The sequence below is a fragment of the Pseudochaenichthys georgianus genome, chromosome 22, assembly GCF_902827115.2.
Source record: "Pseudochaenichthys georgianus chromosome 22, fPseGeo1.2, whole genome shotgun sequence".
Classification (NCBI taxonomy): Eukaryota; Metazoa; Chordata; class Actinopteri; order Perciformes; family Channichthyidae; genus Pseudochaenichthys; species Pseudochaenichthys georgianus.
The window spans coordinates 6042398-6061701 of NC_047524.1; the positions used below are offsets into that span (position 1 = coordinate 6042398).

At 41.3% G+C, this 19304-nt stretch overlaps 1 protein-coding gene across 2 annotated transcripts in view; it reads right to left on the bottom strand.

Moving 5' to 3' along the window:
* Nucleotides 1-19304, bottom strand: part of atrn (attractin) — a 153948-nt gene that overhangs the window by 71342 nt on the left and 63302 nt on the right. For both annotated transcript variants that reach the window (XM_034111168.2, XM_034111169.2), the window contains exons 21-25: nucleotides 19016-19068; nucleotides 18147-18241; nucleotides 14645-14723; nucleotides 14063-14220; nucleotides 5492-5553 (exon numbers count right to left, since the gene is read on the bottom strand). In XM_034111168.2, coding sequence (XP_033967059.1) covers nucleotides 5492-5553; nucleotides 14063-14220; nucleotides 14645-14723; nucleotides 18147-18241; nucleotides 19016-19068 — 447 coding nt within the window. The remainder of the gene's footprint in view (nucleotides 1-5491; nucleotides 5554-14062; nucleotides 14221-14644; nucleotides 14724-18146; nucleotides 18242-19015; nucleotides 19069-19304) is intronic.

Consider the following 19304-nt stretch of genomic DNA (forward strand, 5'->3'; position numbering starts at 1 on the left):
GCAGTATTTTGAAATCTATTATTTGACACACAGGAAGCCAGTGTAAAGACTTCAGAACAGGAGTGATGTGATCCACTTTCTTAGTGTCAGTGAGGACTCGAGCAGCGGCGTTCTGAATCAGCTGCAGCTTCCTAATAGATTTTTTAGTGAGACCTGCAAAGACACCATTGCAGTAGTCCAGTCTACTGAAGATAAGAGCATGGACAAGTTTTTCCAAATCCTGCTGTGACATTAGTCTTTTAATCCTAGATATATTCTTTAGGTGATAGTAGGCTGATTTAGTAACTGTTTTAATGTGACTGTTGAAACTCAGGTCAGAGTCCATGACTACACCTAGATTTCTAGCTTTATCTGTTGTTTTGAACATTGCAGACTGAAGCTCAGCGCTCACTTTTATACGTTCTGCCTTGGCTCCAAAAACCATTACCTCAGTTTTATCTTTGTTTAATTGGAGAAAGTTCTGACACATCCAGTCATTGATTTGTTCAATGCACTTACTCAGTGTTTGAATTGGAGCATAGTCTCCTGGTGAAATTGTTACATACATTTGTGTGTCATCTGCAAAGCTATGGTAACTTATTTTGTTGTTTTTCATTATCTGAGCCAGTGGTAGCATGTAGACGTTAAAGAGAAGAGGCCCCAAGATGGAGCCTTGAGGTACCCCACATGTCATATTTGTTAACTCAGATGTGTATTTACCCATAGAAACAAAGTTATTTCTGTCCTTTAAGTAGGATTCAAACCAATTTAGAGCTGTTTCCGAAAGTCCCACCCAGTTCTCCAGTCGGTCTAGTATATGTTGTGATCAACAGGGTCAAACGCAGCACTGAGATCTAATAATACTAACACTGAAGTTCTGCCACTGTCTGTGTTTAAGTGGATGTCATTAAAGACCTTTACAAGAGCAGTCTCAGTGCTGTGGTTTGGACGAAAGCCTGACTGGAACACATAGAAACAGTCATTTAAATGCAAGAAATTACTCAACTGTTGAAAAAGAAACTTTTTCAATGATTTTACCTAGAAATGGCAGGTTTGATATGGGCCTGTAATTGTTCATTACTGAAGCATCTAGATTATTCTTTTTTTAAGAGCGGTTTAATGACTGCAGTTTTCAGGGCCTGTGGGAGCGTTATCAGATTTTTTCCAGTTGGGAATCACTGAGAGTCTTAAAGACTACCTTCATGTGAGAATGTTATTTTGTATTATTGCGGCTTTTCTTACAGTTTAGTTACTCTATGAAGGTAGGAAGGGATGTAGAGTTGGGCAATTGAAAGAATATATCTGTAATTGTTATATTTGGTGATTTTTGCCATTATTTTGGCTAATTTAGAGTGTGTAGATCCGGCACATTTTTACATCTAACTTGATGAATAAAGACTTTATTCTGACCAACACAGTTTTTATGATTGTAGGTAAAGTCTGAAGACCTTACAACATATGTGTTTGTTAAGGTTTATTTCATTTTTATTATTTATTTTTTTGACAGAGAGTGCGTTTATTGGAGATATATAGTTAAAAAGGGGGAGATAGAGAGGATGCCATTGCCGGAACATTTCGGAAAATGTTAAAATATTGCTCATCCTTAGAGGGAAATCACTACTCACTCTAACTCTTGTGATGTACTTTTATATACAAATGTGAACACCGTATTCGTAAAGACTGGATCGGTGAAGAATCAGACACACTTTTACACTGCCAGCATCAGGGCTTCACTTTCCTCTGGGAGCAGTCAGGTACTAAAAATATATGTTAGCACTCGGGTTGGATGTGAGTGCCCATCAGGCAGCACCAGGGTTTGAATATAAGCTGTCAGCAGCACACACACTCCAGGGAGGTACGCTCTCTCAGGGGAGGAAGAACTTTCTAGGACATCAGGCCTCAGTGCAGAGCTGACTATTACAAGGTTAAGTTTCTTTAAAGAAGTTAAAATGGGGTCGGTGTTGTAGAGCAAGCCTTCAGAAACGTATTTTCTTGGTTTACTTTGATGTGTCAATTAAAGGCAATAACTGAGATCCCACAGCAGGTTAGAGAAGTGTGGTGTTATCCCAAAACCTTTTCTAACCTTGTTTTTCTCCAGGATCAAAACATAATGTCCCACTTGTTTTACTGTTAACAGGTTAACTCTGCAGAACTCTCTACTGGGCTGAAGTATGAACAGTTGGCCTGACATTAAAGCGATTTTTATTTTGTTAAATTATATATTAGATTACCATTAAGGCACCAGGACACACACAGGCGTACTCGTTGATGCAAGTTTCACTCTCATATTCACCTTTGCTGAACCGCGGCTGAACCCTTGATACATAAACAACAAAGTATTCAGAGATCAGAAAACTTTTTCACTTTTGAAGAAGCAAAGATTGAGTTTGTTGAGTCATGCAGGGTAGATGGTTTATAAAGTCTGACTATAAAAATAGCCACATCAGCAGACGTATTTCCATGACAAATGTGTCCCAGAGTGCAGTGTTAAAAAGTTGCACTTTATGATAGCTCTTAAAACTTCTTTCCATCCAGAAGTGTGGACACATGCAGCCAAAGCATTTAGCATTCAGGTCACTATTACTTCAAAGAGTGCTTGCTTTGGTGGCAGCCAGTCTTTTAATTAAAAACATGACAGTTTGAGTGAAAAAAAGTAGTTCAATAATAAATTTTCATTGCATTTCCAAAAATATTTGGGGACATTTCACATTCTCACGGGATTGTTCATGCCTGGAAGAAAATATTTACATTTGCACATCTTTGAGAAAACATTCAATTTGTAAAAGTAAACGTTTTCCATAAAAATTGGGACTCGGAAAGTTGGCTCGATTTGAAACTGAGTTTAGAAAACGATGACTCAACATTATGAGCCAAAGGTGGGAAGCTGCTGGACAGCTGGACGTAAATATGTGAGGGTATTTCAGTGTGGTAAACAAGGATTTTTAATGCATCTGTTTTGCAGAATGCTTATGGCGGTATCGTTGCTGGTGCTGCAGATAACGGGATGGTGCCACGTTCATCTGTCCCCACAAGACACAGAGGAGAAGTCGCAGTGAGGAAGAGCAAACCATTTCCACGTTAATTAGCATCCCTCTCCTCCCCCGCAACACAAACAATGCGGCGCCCAAAGAACCAGAAGCAAACAGGGACAAGGCTGCGAGCTCGCTAACTTTCAGGTCTCCTACATCTGTGCTAAATCTGTGGCAGGCAACACACGCATCAAAAAAAAAAGGAAAAAGACTGAGCTGTGGGATTAAGAGTAAGTCAGAGGGAGTGGTGGGAGGAAGGAGGGAGAGAGGGAAGAGAGGGCGATGAAACAGGGGAGATTGACAGACACAGGGAAGCAAGGGACAGAAGAGAGGAGGCAGAGGGAGAACGAGAGGAGGACACACAGAACAGAAAGAGGAGATGGAGAGCGAGAGATGAGAAGGATAGGAGAGTATGAGAGGGGGACAGGGGAGAGGCAAAAGAGGAGAGAAAGTGAGTGAGAACATTAGGAGTGAAGGAGGGACAGGAAAACAGAGGCACTAGAGATGGCAGTGAAAGGGAAAGGTAAACCATAAGGGGAGACACTAGGGTAAAGAAAAGGAGGGGTTGTTCTATTTAGGATCACTGGTTTGCATGCTCTGAATGCTGACATGCAAACATGTAAAAGCTGACGTATGTGTATACAGGAAACATACCAGCTTCATGAGCGAGTAACTGCAGGGTCTGCATTTGTATGCAAAGGCATCGAGGGGAATAACAGCACTTGTAGTCCTAGAGCTTTAGTAAAAATAAACCTCAGTGCAGAGGGAGATGTATTCAGTTGATGCCGACACATACTGTACCGTTATTGAACAACACTGTATTGGGATGGGCGCGACAAAAAAGCAATGAACAGAGAATCTGTCAAATCGGCCCCATCAAATATCTCGACATGGTGGCTGGATCAATAAACGCATATGACTTGGAACAGCCAGTTATTTTTTTCAGGACATTGTGGAGACGACACAAAGCACGAAAACGTCCTCCACTTCTCCCCTGGGTGCTGGGCACACACGCGGGAGAAAAATATACACACATGCAGTCAAGCATGCGTGGATCACACTTGTGTACCCAATTTTTGGTCCCTCTCATTTTAAAAGTCGATAACACATTACAGCAGTTCAGGGATATATGCACCTTCAGCAGAAGCAGAGTCTCAATCTTTACAAAGCAGCGTGTTGCTCTGACAAGGATCCTTGAGGAATGCATTTAAAGATGCCAATGTACTGTAAGGGTGAACCATGAGGAAATGTGGGCAAAGCAATGCACAAAAACAAAGTCTATTTTTATAAATGTCCATCCTATTCAACACATGGAATCACCTGTCGAGGCGGTGCTGAATGTAGGCAATGCCGTGGACTCAACTACTCACTTGATTTCAGTTGGGCCTAGCCGGTCCAAAGATTTTTGCTTAACCAAAAGAAGGGTGTATTCGCTCACATAAAATGGAAGAGAAAAGATAGAGATAGATAGATAGATAGACTTTTATTAATCCCTCGTGGGGAAATTGCTTCTCTGCATTTGAGCCATCCTAGTGTTAGGAGCAGTGGGCTGCCATTTTGAACGGCGCCCGGGGAGCGGTGTAGGGAACGGTGCCTTGCTCAGGGACACCTCGGTTGCACTTGGTCTTGCCAGGACTTGAACTGGTGACCTTCCAGTTGCCAAGCCAAGTCCCTATCGACTTCGCCACCACCGTGGAGAAAAATATGTACATTTTGTATATGTGTGACTGTCCTACTTTATCCTCATGGCAGTGTCTTAAAGGGGCCCTTTTATGTTTTTGGGGTATTTTGTGCATGTAAATGGTCTGCAAAGGCTAAAATCCCTCTCCCACAAACTCCGCCTGGCCGCAACAGAGTCAGCCAGCTAACCAATCAGAGCAGACTGGGCTCTGGTTTCAGACAGAGGGTGAAAAGAGGTGCTGCAGCACAGGCAGTATGAGAAAAAGAAAGAGCTTTTTGAACATTAAAGCATGGAGACATGTCACATTAGAGGCGCAACATATAAATATGAATCTGGAAATTAGCATAATAGGACCCCTTTAAATGATTGTGAAAGTTAGAAAAGTAATATTCAGGGACTTAAAATATATACATATGCAACATGAGTATCCCGTAAAAGGATACTCTCCTCTATGACTTAGCACCCAAAGGTGGGATATGACACAACATCCACATTTCAGAGCAGTTCCATTTGGACCTCTGTGTTTCCTGTGTGTGCCCTTTTGTTTGATGTGGGGGAACAACACAAGACAACAGGAGCTGCATGCGTGTGCACGCTCCTGTTCCAACCAGTGAGCTGCAGTGCTCCTTCACAGTAATGGCTGGTGCACCACAGCGCAACCCTGGTGCTTCATCAGCATGGTTCACACACACTGCATCACACACACACATACACATTGAAGGCAACTGCTGCCACTTGAAGTGCAACACATCTGCAGTTCAGAGTGAGTGAATTGACAGAGGGGCAGAGGAGAGCTGCTCACCTGAAGAACGTGACGAAGAACTGCACCAGATCCATGAAGTTACTGTGCTGCGAGAAGGCGATCTATACAAGGGGAACAGAGGACAACATGCAGAGTCAGAAATATGCTTTATAATGGAGGTCAGCAATATATATTCATCAACATGCAGACTTTAGACTGACCTTGCAGAGCTGAGAAAAGGAAGGCAAATGAGGGGGGGGATCATGCTGTCTCTTCTAACAAAGGCAGACAGTGCATATGTATGTAGTGTATACTTTGAATAATACATGTACATGTGTTATTGTGCAGAAGTTAAATGAAGCATACTATTTTCTAAGCTCTATTTATCCATGTTGATGCTTCTTATGCAGTGCGGCACCTTGTTTTGTAAACCCTACTCTCAAAAAATCCAATTCTTCCTCGATTGACTTGCGGAGAAGACATGGCAAACCTTTCGCAAAGCTAGTTCTTGGAGTTTAGGCACAAATAAAAACAAGTATTTTCATTGTGAATTAGAAAATGGTCAGCGAGACATGCAGCACTCAAATCGCTGGCTAAATCGGGGCCATAAAGTGAGTATCACTAGCGTAAAAAAAGATAATGGATTTAAAAGGGATTATTCTTCCCGATGGTAACAACCACTGGGATGCTTCCAGTCGGTCTGCTTATCTAGTATCCACTAGGGCTGAACGATTAATCAATTTTAAATCGAAATCGCGATTTACAATTTTTTATTTTTTTTTATTGTGTGTCAGTCATCCACACCAATCGGAAGTGCTGTGCTCCACATGTAACAGCCATTGTTAATCAATCAGAAGTGGCCCATGATAGAAGGTGATAGACAGATTGATCCAATCACCTGCCAAGTGCTTTTGAAAGTGCCTGCCCTTTCCAAATGGCTTCCAATGGAGCTCTCCTAGATGGTTTCTGAGTCAGGTCAGTACTGCTCCATCACGTGTTTCTATTACAGGGTGAATCTTAAACTGAAGCGCGACTTTAAAGCAACCTAACGGAAGTTTCATGTAAGTTTAGTTCTTTCACTCGTAGCTCGGGCTGCGGGGGTGCTAGAGACGGGAGTACGTTGATACGGAGTTATGGCCGCATTTTACAATAAACTTCCGTTGGGTCGCTTAACACCAAATATCGCAATTCGAATCGCAATCGCAATATTTGTCCAAAAAAATCGCAATTACCGTACTTTTTGGACTATAAGCCGCGACTTTTTTCCCCATTTTTTTTGTGCAGCTAACGGCCACTAGGGAACCTCCTAAATCTATGGATTTTACAGGTAAAATTAACCACCTTTAACTCTATGGGCTCTATGACCGGTCCACACCCGCCACCTTTAAGCGGCGGGCTCCAGCAGGAAAAGCTGGAGGCCGGAAAAGAGTGAGACAGGTAGCGCGCCAAAGTAAAAGTGGAACCGAGAGACAGAACGAGAGCAAGACAGATGGACAATTTAGCTGCTGCGGCTTGTATGCAGGTGCGCTTTATAGTCCGAAAAGTACGGTAGATTTTTTCCCAAAATCGTGCAGCCCTAGTATCGACACTGCACAGCTGTCACAGCGACATCACGACAGCTGCCCACAGCCTGCACTAAAAAAAAACATTCCTGCACTGTGGGCAGAAATATTCACCATGTAATCATCACAAGAGCATTTGTACTAACGATATCCTGTCTTAATCAAGGTTGCCAGGGGTAACATTGGCAGTGCTTTACCACCTCTTCCTCCTCCTCCTCTCTTCACGTACGCCTACCAGCCCCTGAAAATGCCTCACAATGAGCAGATTCGTACAACACAACACTGCCTCTCTCTGGTAACATCGTGGCTCTGCAGCAGAATGCGCCTCACATGTCTTTTCTCCGAGGTGACACCTTGGACAAATCACAGCTCCTGCTTATTATTCGTGGCAAAGCGGGGATTTGCATACAATTCCAGTGGAAAAGAAGAAGCAGGAGGGAAAGAAAAAAGAGACACAAGCTGGGAAACCCAGCTGTGTGCATGTCAGATTAGCCTATGAATACTTAATATGTGATCAAAAAGTACAATACATGCATAGAAATTGCTTGATGGGTCGGAATGTGTATAAATCCACAGTGATTTAGCAGAATAGCAGCACAGGGCCAGAAGCATTGGTCTCCGTGGTGAGATGACAGGGGGTATGAGTGTTTTGTGAAGGGCCCGGGGTCTTGTGTAGTCAGCACCATCTGGCTGCTAATGTGTTGCTGTTGATTACTGTTGAGCGCCGGATCCTCAGTGTGATCATTTCATGCAGACTGTTGAACACTGAAGCGAAGTTCAGGTAGCCAAAACACCAGGAGAAAACCTGAACAAAAATACTGTATGTCAGCAGATGGGTCTCAGTGGGTCGCCAGCTGCTGTGGTCTGGTGTTTGGGTCAATCAGAGTGCCCACAAAGGGCACTAATGTTGCTGAGATCAGGTGTTGCCAACAATGACTGAGCTTTTAGCCAAGCATACAATCTGTCTTTATTGAGCTGATTAGTTGTTTATTCTAATGCCTGTCTCTGTAGACAAGATGCTCTCTCTTTTAAGGATGTCGATGTTATGGGATATTTTTGGAAATGTGAGTCATTAGGGTTATTGTTTCCGATTACGGCCCGTCCACAGAGCAGCGTTAGAAGCTCCTGCCCATTCACTTTGAATGGGGTGACATCACTTTACGCCGAACTGCATTGTGGGAAGCGAGGCGGAGCTTTCCTGGCGTTTCAGGCTGCAAAAGTTGAGCAATGTTCAACTTTTGAAGCCTCAGCAGAAGCGTCAGCCAATCAAATCCTGTTTATGCAAATCTGCCAGTACAAGCAGCCAATCAAACCGCGTGTATGCTGGGAGTGACATACCGCAGTTCAGATTGCAGATGTACCCAACAGCGACACTACATGGCCTCCTGCGAGACATTGCATAATAAAGCCACCCTTGCTACTACACTTGCTGCCCTTGCTACAAAACCGGCATCCATTTTGGCAATAGTGGAGAAGAACCGGGCCTTTTTGCTTTGTATGTCGGGGGCGGGAGATCCATGTGATTGGTTGTTGGTCGCGTTGCTCGCATAAACTCCCCCAAGCTTCAGACACGCCCACCTCCAAGCTTTTTCCAAAGCCGCTGTGTGGACGGGCCGTTGGTCTTATTATTATTATATTTTATTGTTTAAACTGCTCTTGGGTCTTACAGTTGCCATTTATATAATTCTCAGGAGGACATTTCTAGTTTTAGATACATTATGTTTGACTTAATACTCCCATTTCTGTTTAATTCTGATTTAATCGCGTACTTAGACTTGTTTGACCCATTTCGTTTGACTGTAATTTTACACAATACTTCTCACACGTTTTTGGAAATTACAATCCAAAATACTCCAAAGAAGCAGAACAGCATTCCCCGTGTACACAAATTACTACAGAGACATTTTTTTCAATGATTCTGAATTTCTAAGAAGCCAATAAGGCGTTTGCAATTAATAGGAAATGGTTTGAAAAATGTGACTTCCTGTGCTTATGAATGTAAATGGGAGGTTAAAGGTAAATGGATTAAGGACTGAATGTAGTTTAAGACTGAGTGTGACAGATTCTCCTCTCTTTTCAAGGACAACACAAACTTAAACTCGAAAAAGTCAATGATTTGAGCTCCATGTGAATACTGCGTTTTTCTGAAAGGTACAAGCAGGCTGTCTCGCTGAGATGATGTGCGATAACAGTTATTGTAGCGGCTAATCTCAAGTGTCAGCCTGTGTGGAGCTTTGTCACCGGGAGGCGAGCTGACGCTCTCGTTACGGGCCCAGCGGAGGGCCACTCTTTAGGGGCCCCAAAGGATCTCGCAGCAGGGCCTGTCAGCCTGCCACCGGGCACTGAGGCCGCTAAATATTCTGCCTCTAATGGCTTCTGACAGACGCTTGAACTCTATTGGAGGTTTGAAGGAAAGCGTCATTATCAGTCCGGGGGAGGGCTCAACAGGTTCCACAGAAGAGGGAAGGGCAGACGGAAACTGAATGGTAAATATGGCGGAGCTGGAATTTGTGTGAGTGATACATTTATACTTATTTATACCTAAGCTGTGTTTAGGTGCAGCTTCAAAGTACTGCATTATAGAATAATTATATCTAAAATATTTTGTATGGTTGTTTTTTTTTTTAATCAATTTTTTATATTTTGTAAATTCTTTAAATGTTGTTCAACCATATATGTACAGTGAGTTGCACATTGCAATATCTTCCAGGAGTTATGTCTGTAAAACACAGTAAAAGAAAAACGTGTTAATTTTTTATTTAATTCTAACTTTTATTTGTCCAATTATCTTACTATTTATAAAATGATTTATTTATTTGTCATAGTTTATATTATCTAATGATATGCATTATGCTATTTTGTTATATTATTTGTCTGCATAAATACACCGCTAAAATATGAATTAGCCGGCTGTTTTTATGGTGTTGCACGCTGGCGAAATTTCTGAGCTAGTTTCCATCAAAACGCAGCCATCAGCAGCCATGCATGGCCCAGATAAACACTCCACAATCCACACAGAGAGCTGATAGCTGCAGCTGCTGCTCCACAGCGCGGTTTTAAATTGGAGGCTTTTCTAATCTCTACTATATCATGACATGTTCACTAAGGCGCGGAGCAGGAGATCACAGCTCTTTAATGTAATTAGTCTGGGATTTGCGTTTCACTACAAACATCATTAAATTCAGATCCATTCTTCACCAGGAGAGGGGGAAAAGAGGGGTGGGAGAACACCTCGCTGACTTAGCTCAGAGCAACTGATTTTACTTTGATGATGAAGTGATCAGGAAATTCACTTTAACCATTGTTATGGATCTCAATTTGGTGGGTCAAACGTATTAAATCATGTAAGTGTCCCAACAGCTGTTTAGTTTATCCCATCTAATACACATGAGGTAGTAAATCGTTTTATCTTCCAACAGATTTTCATTTGTGTGGGTAAATCAATGTGTGCTGTTTATTAAATGCAACAGATTGAGTGGTGAAAGCAACAAGTGGAGCCAATGCAAAAGGACACAAACAAACCCTCTTGCAAATGGTGAGCAGGCTGTGCTAACGCTGCTCCTGCCCATGTGAAAGCACACAGAGACAACCTTGAGGTGGTGAGTCTGAGAGGGAGAAAGAGACAGCTCTGTCCAGCTGCACACTACAGCCAGGGAGCGAGGGCTTAGTTTGCACACATCCCACTCTGAATGCAGCATGTGTTTCAACTTAACATTCCACTTTGCCCTTGCTCTTTCTCGGCTGCTGTTTATGAACCGTTTCCAAACACTGGAGTGCCGAACGCCTACGATTGCGCACCCACACATCCCAATGCCAAACTACAAAAGACCACTGAAGGCAAGGAGAACAAGAAAAAGGCAACAAAAGAGAAGAATGAAGAGGCTGTTATCAAGTTCGAAAAATAATTCTGAGACGAGGAGCAGAGGCAGAAAGGTAACGATAAACAAGTGGAAAATGTTACCTGCACGACGAAGGTAAAGCTCCATGAGTACAATGAGGAAATGACACGCTAGCAGACCTACGTGCTTGAGTTTCAGGGATCCTCTATGATCCCACCCAGCAAGGTGAGGAGGACCAGAGGAGGCTGAGAGGGGAGAGGACTCCCTGAACTCAGCTCTGTGTTCTGCTGGAGATCTCCTGAGGCTGGCTGCCAGCAGCTGGAGCTCTGAAGCTGAGAGAAACTAAAAGCCCTCACAAGGCAGGACATGGAGGCAGGCTTGTTCTCCCTTGCAGGAGGAGGGCAGGGGAAGGAGCTTGCTCAGGGCAACCAGTCAAATCAGTTCCAGGAGTGATCGGGGAGGCACACACTCCAGGCCCAAAACACCCCATGCACTCACTCACTGCTTCAAATCTAATATTGATGCTGAAGTTATTCATCCTTTATCAAGCTGAACACATACTCAAGAACTAACTACTCAGACACATCCTGAACAATTCATATGTAGGCAAGCGAGTACAAAGCTATAATGGTTGATTTATATTCTACTCCATTGAAAGCACTGGTAGTAATGCAGTTGAGTTGAGCAGTGTTGTGATCAGAGTTAGAATTAATCAAATACCAACAAATCCAATTCACAATGTTTCACTAAGATATACTTGCAGTACATTTTCCAAATATGTTGACGGTAGGATACCAAGTGACCTGTCTTTGATCCAATATAAGAGTCCATCATTCTCTATATCAGGACACTACAGAGTGCATTAGTATGCCTCTACCATGGCAATACACCACAGGTGAAACACAGTTCACTGTATTTCAAACGGTGTAATGTAGCACTTGAAATTCCCAGTTCCCCAGTTCGACACACAGCACTTGTGTTTAACTCATAACTGTATATATAAAGGTTTAACTATTAAGTGCAAATAACAAATTCACAAAGCATTAATACAAATGTTGCTGTTCTGTCTTATGAACTTCATTTACTCCCTTAACCAAAGTCCATTGGCTTACATATTACATTGGTGTGTAACTCTCTTATGTAACAGTTGAAATAAATGCTTTTTAAGACATTAGCTCTTTAATAAAGACTACTTTCATGAAGGCTTTTGTTCCAACTGTTTTAAAGTGTAGTTGATTTAACTTTTCTTTTTTTATATTTTTACTGTATTTGGTTTTTTGCAGTTTCAGCAAGTTAAACCAAGGACAAGACAATGTGTATGTTCTATGGACATTTGCAAGGCTTGTGGTGCTGTTGAGTGTTGCCCAAACGACCCAAAGTTATATCAATGGTATACGATGTTAAGCTCAGTGCACCTAAAACTGGCAACTGAGCAAAGGCATTTGGATACCGAATCCATTATTAGCGAGATATACAGGTGTATGTTTTGTTATGGACACCTGCTAGCAAATCAGAAACAAGCATCTTCTGGGGTATAAGGGAGGGAGTGCATTAGCAGAAAAGCCCCCATATAAAGAGTTAATAATACATATTAAATGGTCAGTTAATTCACACTGAGTAGACTGATGGAAGTTAATTGAAGTTGTATCTTGTGGCAGACAAAGCAATTAAAGCCAAATGCCCAATTTTTTTTTACACACACACACACACACACACACACACACACACACACACACACACACACACACACACACACACACACACACACACACACACACACACACACACACACACACACACACACACACACACACACACACACACACACACACACACACACACACACACACACACACACACACACACACACACACACACACACACACACACACACACACACACACACACACACACTTTTTGTTTGTTTGTAGAGTAGAAAAGTGGCTTTTAATAAGACAAGCTGAGCAGTCAGAGCGGACATTGACCGCAGATTTGCTGCACTTTGATCCAAAATATGTGGGTCTATCCCTGGATGTGTTTATTTATTTGCCCACATACACACAAGCCCAAATATGGCGTAACTTTACACATAAAAAGCACATTAGGAGACCTGAAGTGCTTAGATGCTTTTATTTGAAGTGCATGAATACATGTATTTTCAGCATCATACGCGCTGCTACAGTTGGTTAATATTCAGCACAGCGTTGCATGTTTTGGTTAGTACTCATGTTTAACTTGAGTAAATCATGGGGTTATTGGATTTTAAGGTTTTAGTAAAGAGGACATATTATGATGAACACACTTTAACAGTGCTTGTGTACATACATGTGGGTACCATGCAAACAAGAAACTGTGAAATTAGACATTTCAGTGGGTTTTTTCAAAAACGTTGATGACGCGCCATGTTTTGTTCTTGCACCTCAATCAACCTGTAGTGGGAGTTGGGATTTTTTTGGACTTTTATTCATGGTAAAATGTTTAAGAAACAACTGAAAATGAATGTATGACGCTGACAAGCGCATGATATGTCCCCTTTAAGTCAAACTGCTCTTCAAATGTTTATTTGTATTTCTGCACTGGCTACATGTTTCATGTTAGAGGCCCAAATGTGAGACACGTTAATAAAATAGTGCAATCTGATTGTTTCTCTCTTTTTGTTCTCCTAATGGCAAGTCATTTCCTCTTTCCTTTTCTGTGCAAATTAGATATCCACATTCATTCCAGCCATCACCGACACTCGTGCTGTCCCACGTTGTCAGCACACACAGCCTCCCATTTATAGATTCCCAGCGTCTTATCGAAGCCGTCAGCTTTCTACCCCTGACACATCAGTCAGTGCGCTGATCCTCAGATGACACAGCTGAATGTGTCTTTCTGTCCGTCAGAATTAAATCTGCCATGTTCAGAAGAATCTATAGCATCTCAAAGACTGTCGCTGCTCTGCTGACAAGACTATATTAATTTGCTCTATTAATATAATGCCCTACTTTTTTTAAATCTGGGTTGATTCTGGTTTTTGGACGTAGCGGCTATAATTCAAGCAGGATGTGGTTTAGTGTTTAGTTCATCCTCTTCTTCACCTACATTTTGTAGTGTGCTTTTTATTTTAGTTGCAGTATTAGTCTACTAATGTAACTAATGGAGCTCGACAAAAATGTCAACCACTTCCGAGCGGATTTCAGCGTGAACCAGCCAAACATATTTTTCTGTCTAGGTTGAGCGAAGCTTACTTGAATCTTAATGGGCCAGGTGAAGTTGCTGACATAGACAAAGAAGGTTATGTTAGGGTTGTTGCGGAAGTCGAAGTTCTCGTTGGAGAAGCTGTCTTTGAACTCCTTGATGTTGCTCCGGGACACGATGGGGATCTCCTCCCCGGTCTGGGTGCCCGCTGGAGGACAGAGGAGAAATGACGTAGATGAAAATATGGAGGATGAAGATGATGACATGGAAGTGTGAGGAAAATTGAGTATGAGGGGAAAAACAAAAAGGCCCATAAGATGAAGGCAGGTGGACAAATGAAAAACAGGAGATACAATGTAACTTTTATTAAGTTAAAACAATAACGTTAACTCGTTTTTATGTGATAACGTTTTTCCACCAAGTTCTAATCAAACATGATAGCACTTTCAATTTATGTAAATGTAATTACAGAGAGATAGAAATAACGTTCACTCCTGCATTAAACACAGCTCAGAATATGATAAATGTTTCCCGCCTCATTCAATTTGTCTTTCTGAAGACAGAGAATATGTAGCAGCCTACTACTCATTGTTTTGATTGTTTCAGCGTTGAGTGTTTTTGTGGAGACTTACCACTGAAGCTTGTGGCCCAGGTGATGTTCAGGTTGAAATTCTTGGAGGCGTTTATGAACATGTCTAGATCCCGGTTTGGCTGAGGAGGGAAAGAGAACACAGAGAGCATGAAGTCACAATCATCATCACAATTAGTGTCATTATGCAATATCATACAAAGAAGAGGAGAGGAAAACGATGAATGATACTTTAAAGAGGACAGATTATGCTAATGTGCAGGTTCATATTTCTATGTTGTTCCTCTACTGCAGTGGTTCTCAAAGTGGGGGGCGCGCCATTGTGTGTGTGGGGAGTGTTGCGGTAGAAAATTCCAATGTAGCGCCGGTACATTAATGGGAAACCCTAAATGTTTGAGCACCCTCTATGAAACGTCAAGCTACCCCACAGCACCCCCAAAATAAATCGCTGGCACAGCCACTGAGCCTGACTATTTGTGTTGGGGGGGCCCCGACTTTTTTTTCTCCAAAGGGGGGGCCTGACAGAACAAGTTTGAGAACCACTGCTCTACTGTGACATGTCTGTATGCTTTAATGTTCAAAAAGCGCTTTACTTTTCTCATACTGCCTGTGCTGCAGCACCTCTTTTTACCCTCTGTCTGAAACCAGAACCCAGTCAGCTCTGATTGGTTAGCTGGCCGGCTCCGTTTTCATTGGTCAACCTCAGAGATGTCCCGCCCCCCTTAGCCTATTAGCCTTTGAGCGCTATCCAATGGAAGAATGAGTGTTACATAGTGAAGTCACCATGTTACAGAGAACATTTGTACTATGACCAAAAGCTCCTCTGCTTTACGATGAATAGTGCGGCGTAGGACACATTTGGGTCGCTAATGGAAGCGGCATTAGCTAAACTAATGTTTGAACAAGAGTCAATGTTGAAAATGATTTTCATTAAAGTACTGTAAGAGCAGCAGTGCAGCGATACCCACTTTGATCACGTCAAGTAGATTTAAACGAGTCCTAATTCATGTTTACTTACTGATTGAAAGGCTGCGTGTGTGATTAAAATTGTAAAAGCTTCAGTGGGGATGAATAATTAAAGTGGCTCTGTAAAAAAGCTGATATGTTTGCTCAAATTATTATTAAATATGAAAAATGTAAGTTTGCTTTTTGGAATAATTCTTCAGCATCATTAGGCTGATTCAATAACTGCTGAATATAATCCAAGTTTTATCTTATTTATTTAGATATACATACAATTACAGAAGCAAGACGTAACTAAAATGTAATTTTCCTATTAATATCTAACACTTCTGTGGAACATTTATCATTTTATTGTTGTAATTTACAACTGTTTTATTTTATTTTAGCTTGTAATATTTCTATTTTCTTGTTTTCCAAATGACAGTTTTTAAGTGTATTTAAATGTTCAAATGTTTTTCAGTTACACTGCATTTCAATGTTTTTCAAAAGCTGCATCGTGTTGAATTGTGCAATATAAATAAAGTTGCTTTGCCTGGGTTTCCATTTGTTGAAACATTTTGTCGGGGAAGAATACCATCTGGAATATTAAATCAGAGCCGTGTGTGTTAGTACCGGCTCCAGATGCTGCAGCCAGGTAAACAGGACAGGACGGCTTTTCATTTGCTGTGACAACATCTGTGTGTAGTTCACACACGATGATACACTGCAGACTGATGCCATTAACAGAGGGGGGGTGAAGCCAGTGTCGAGCCTGACTCATAACGTGACCCACAGGAGAAACACCTCAGATTTCAGGGGATTTAAAAAGGAATGTCATTTTACTTTTAAGGTGGGGGTTTGGCTCCTCAATATATATCTGACTTCCAACTTTAGGAGGTCTCATATTTTTCTGTACAGCCCTGGGTTAAATAAATTATATTTGTGTGTAAAATGTTCCCGTCTACTTTTCTTTCTTTTTTACACCTTTTATATTGTGGAAACTAAAATCCACTTTAAATTCCAGACTGCATAGTCCCGCACAGAAAAATAACTTACCTGTACTTTCTTTTGATTATTCATTTTTGATTATTATTTCAAAGGAATGTCATTTCACTTTTAAGGTAGGGGTTTAGCTCCTCAATACTTCCAACTTTAGGAGTTAATTCCTGGAAATGTCTGAGTTAAACCTGAACTCATATTTTTCTGTACGGCCCACAGTTGGGAAATGACTTTTAAAAAAACAATACAAAATGTAAGACTACCTTTTTTATATTTTACTGTTGTTCTATTGTGATATATTGCATTTATATACTTTTTTAAATAGAGCTTCATAAATGTAATGTTATTGTATTTTTTGTTAAAACTATTTTTACAATGGTTGATAAGATGACAGAGATCAGTGCATGTTTTACTATTTTGTATTAGTTGTCGTATTATTTAATTTGAATAAAGACACTATTATCATATGATACCACTAAATGGTTTATCTGCTTATACCTGCTTTGAATTCATTATGACTAGTCTTTTTTGTATTTTGTATTGGGGAGCCAATAATTATTGCATATGTAATAATACATTGTGAATATTTGTGCATTTGTTGGTTCATGCGTCTGTACCAGAGTTCCCGCTAGCCGGTAATTACCGGACTACGACCGGTAAAATATGCTGAAGACAGGCAAATCTAAATCTCTCCGGTCAGTGTCCGGTCAAAATAATTTCCCTTTAGCGCAATACCGCATCAGTTGTGCCACTTACATGACAGACATGAATAGTCCATTCTAATGTCTAACACTTAATGTGGAGAAAGAGATGTCCTGTATGGGTTGACTGTGCGTTGATCTGTTGGTAATGCCTCGGGGTTCCGGTGGGCATGTAAACAAATGCATAATGCTGCGCTATACTTTGCGGCCTTACCCGGTTGCATAGCGACGCTTATTCTTTAGGTGTCTTTTAATAAGCAGGTAGTCATGTCATTAGCTAGAACTAGCTGGATCTGATTGATATGGACATAAACGTGAGTAAAGTCTAATCTGACGGGAGAGAGAGATCAGCTGCTGCTGACGAGTCGACAGCAGCTCTGCATAATCACCTGCAGCGGTGAGCGGAACAAAACACACACTTCAGGTTAGAATATCACACGTAGCTATTTGAATTACCTCTCAAACTACCTAAACGAGTATAGCTAACTATATGTTTAGTTTGACTGTCTGGTCACTCATTACTGGATCCGCGAGCTGCATGATACTGGCGGGCTTTCAGGAGAAGGAGTGAGCGGGAACTCTATTCTGTACAACGACAAGCATGGATTACATGTCCCTTCATACTGTAGGTTTGAAACAATGAGCAAAACAAACCATACACAATGTCAAATGGGACTGCTGGTCTCAGAAGTTTTTTGGAGACATTAATAAGATGGTTTTCTCAACACAGCAACATTTGTTAACTTGTTTACAGGTCTCTCTTAAAGAAAAGAAGATATTTTGTTTATTGTTATGTATGTATCTTCAGAAGAAGCCTCATCATGTGGTGCTTTTCTTTCAGTCTTTAGTCCTGACAGAGCGACAGCTGTCGGGACGGTGGGGCGTTCACTGTCAGACACGTACCTCCTCAGGTGTGGCCACGAAGTTGATGGCGGTGTAGTAGCGGTCGTCCTCCTGCGACAGGCTGAAGGTGAACTGGTAGTCGATGAGCAGCGTGTCTGTTGGTAGTGATGGGGGGGGGGGGGGGGGGGGATTGCCAAAGACGAAGGAAAACTCCATTAAGCTAGTTTCAAAGTCAGACAAGAACATGCCCTTTCTTAGATGGACCACCAGATGTGAGTGTGTGTTGAAGGTAATAAGAGACTCTGTGTTCAAGCAGCCATTCAACAACAGCTGGAGATCACTGTCACCAGATAATAATGATCATTTATAAAAAGTTGACTAGTTTACAAACCAACTTAAACAAAAACCAGGCCTTTTTTTGTTAACGCCTATGCTAATACTAAACAATGTATTTAGTCAACTACGTTTTCAAATTATTTTAATTGCATTGTTTACACATTACATTTTAATTATACATTTCATTTAAATGTTTTAGCTTTATATGTTTGCATGATTTTTTTCTCAACGCCTAGCCTACGAACAACTAAGACACTTAATGATTTCATCAATAAACAAAAATTAAATTGAATTCATTTAAAGCAGACTAAAGAGAAAACGTCCCAAAAAAAGTATGATTTTGTCAAATGACATTATTGATAGCTCCTTCCATGTTCTTAAATTATTATGTTGATAAAAAAGGAGACCATTTTGTTTGAAGACCATTTAGATAATCAGAAAAAAGTAGAGCCATTTAAATCCCATGGTCCATCTGCATTTTCATATTCTCTGGTAAATAATCATATTTGACAAGAATAATAGTGACAGGAGACTGATCTGCAGTGTGCGTCGCTGTACTGCAGTGAAGCACACGCACACAGAATTCCACTTACAGTAACATGTTCCTTTGAGGGGGTTGCCTTGGTAACGATTCTCAACCTCACACCTGAAAGAGAGAGGTGGACAATAGACGAAGGGAAATTAGCAAAAATGTGGGTGGAATGAAAGAAGAGGGAGGGGAAAAGAAAGGTGAATTAGAACGATTTAATTGCTGATAAAACAAAACAAAAAACAAAGCAGGAGGAAATCCATGAATCCCAAACAGGGCTGAGAACACCCAAACATACACACGGACACAGACACACACATACGGCTGTAACCTTCAGTCTGCTGCAGGAAAAC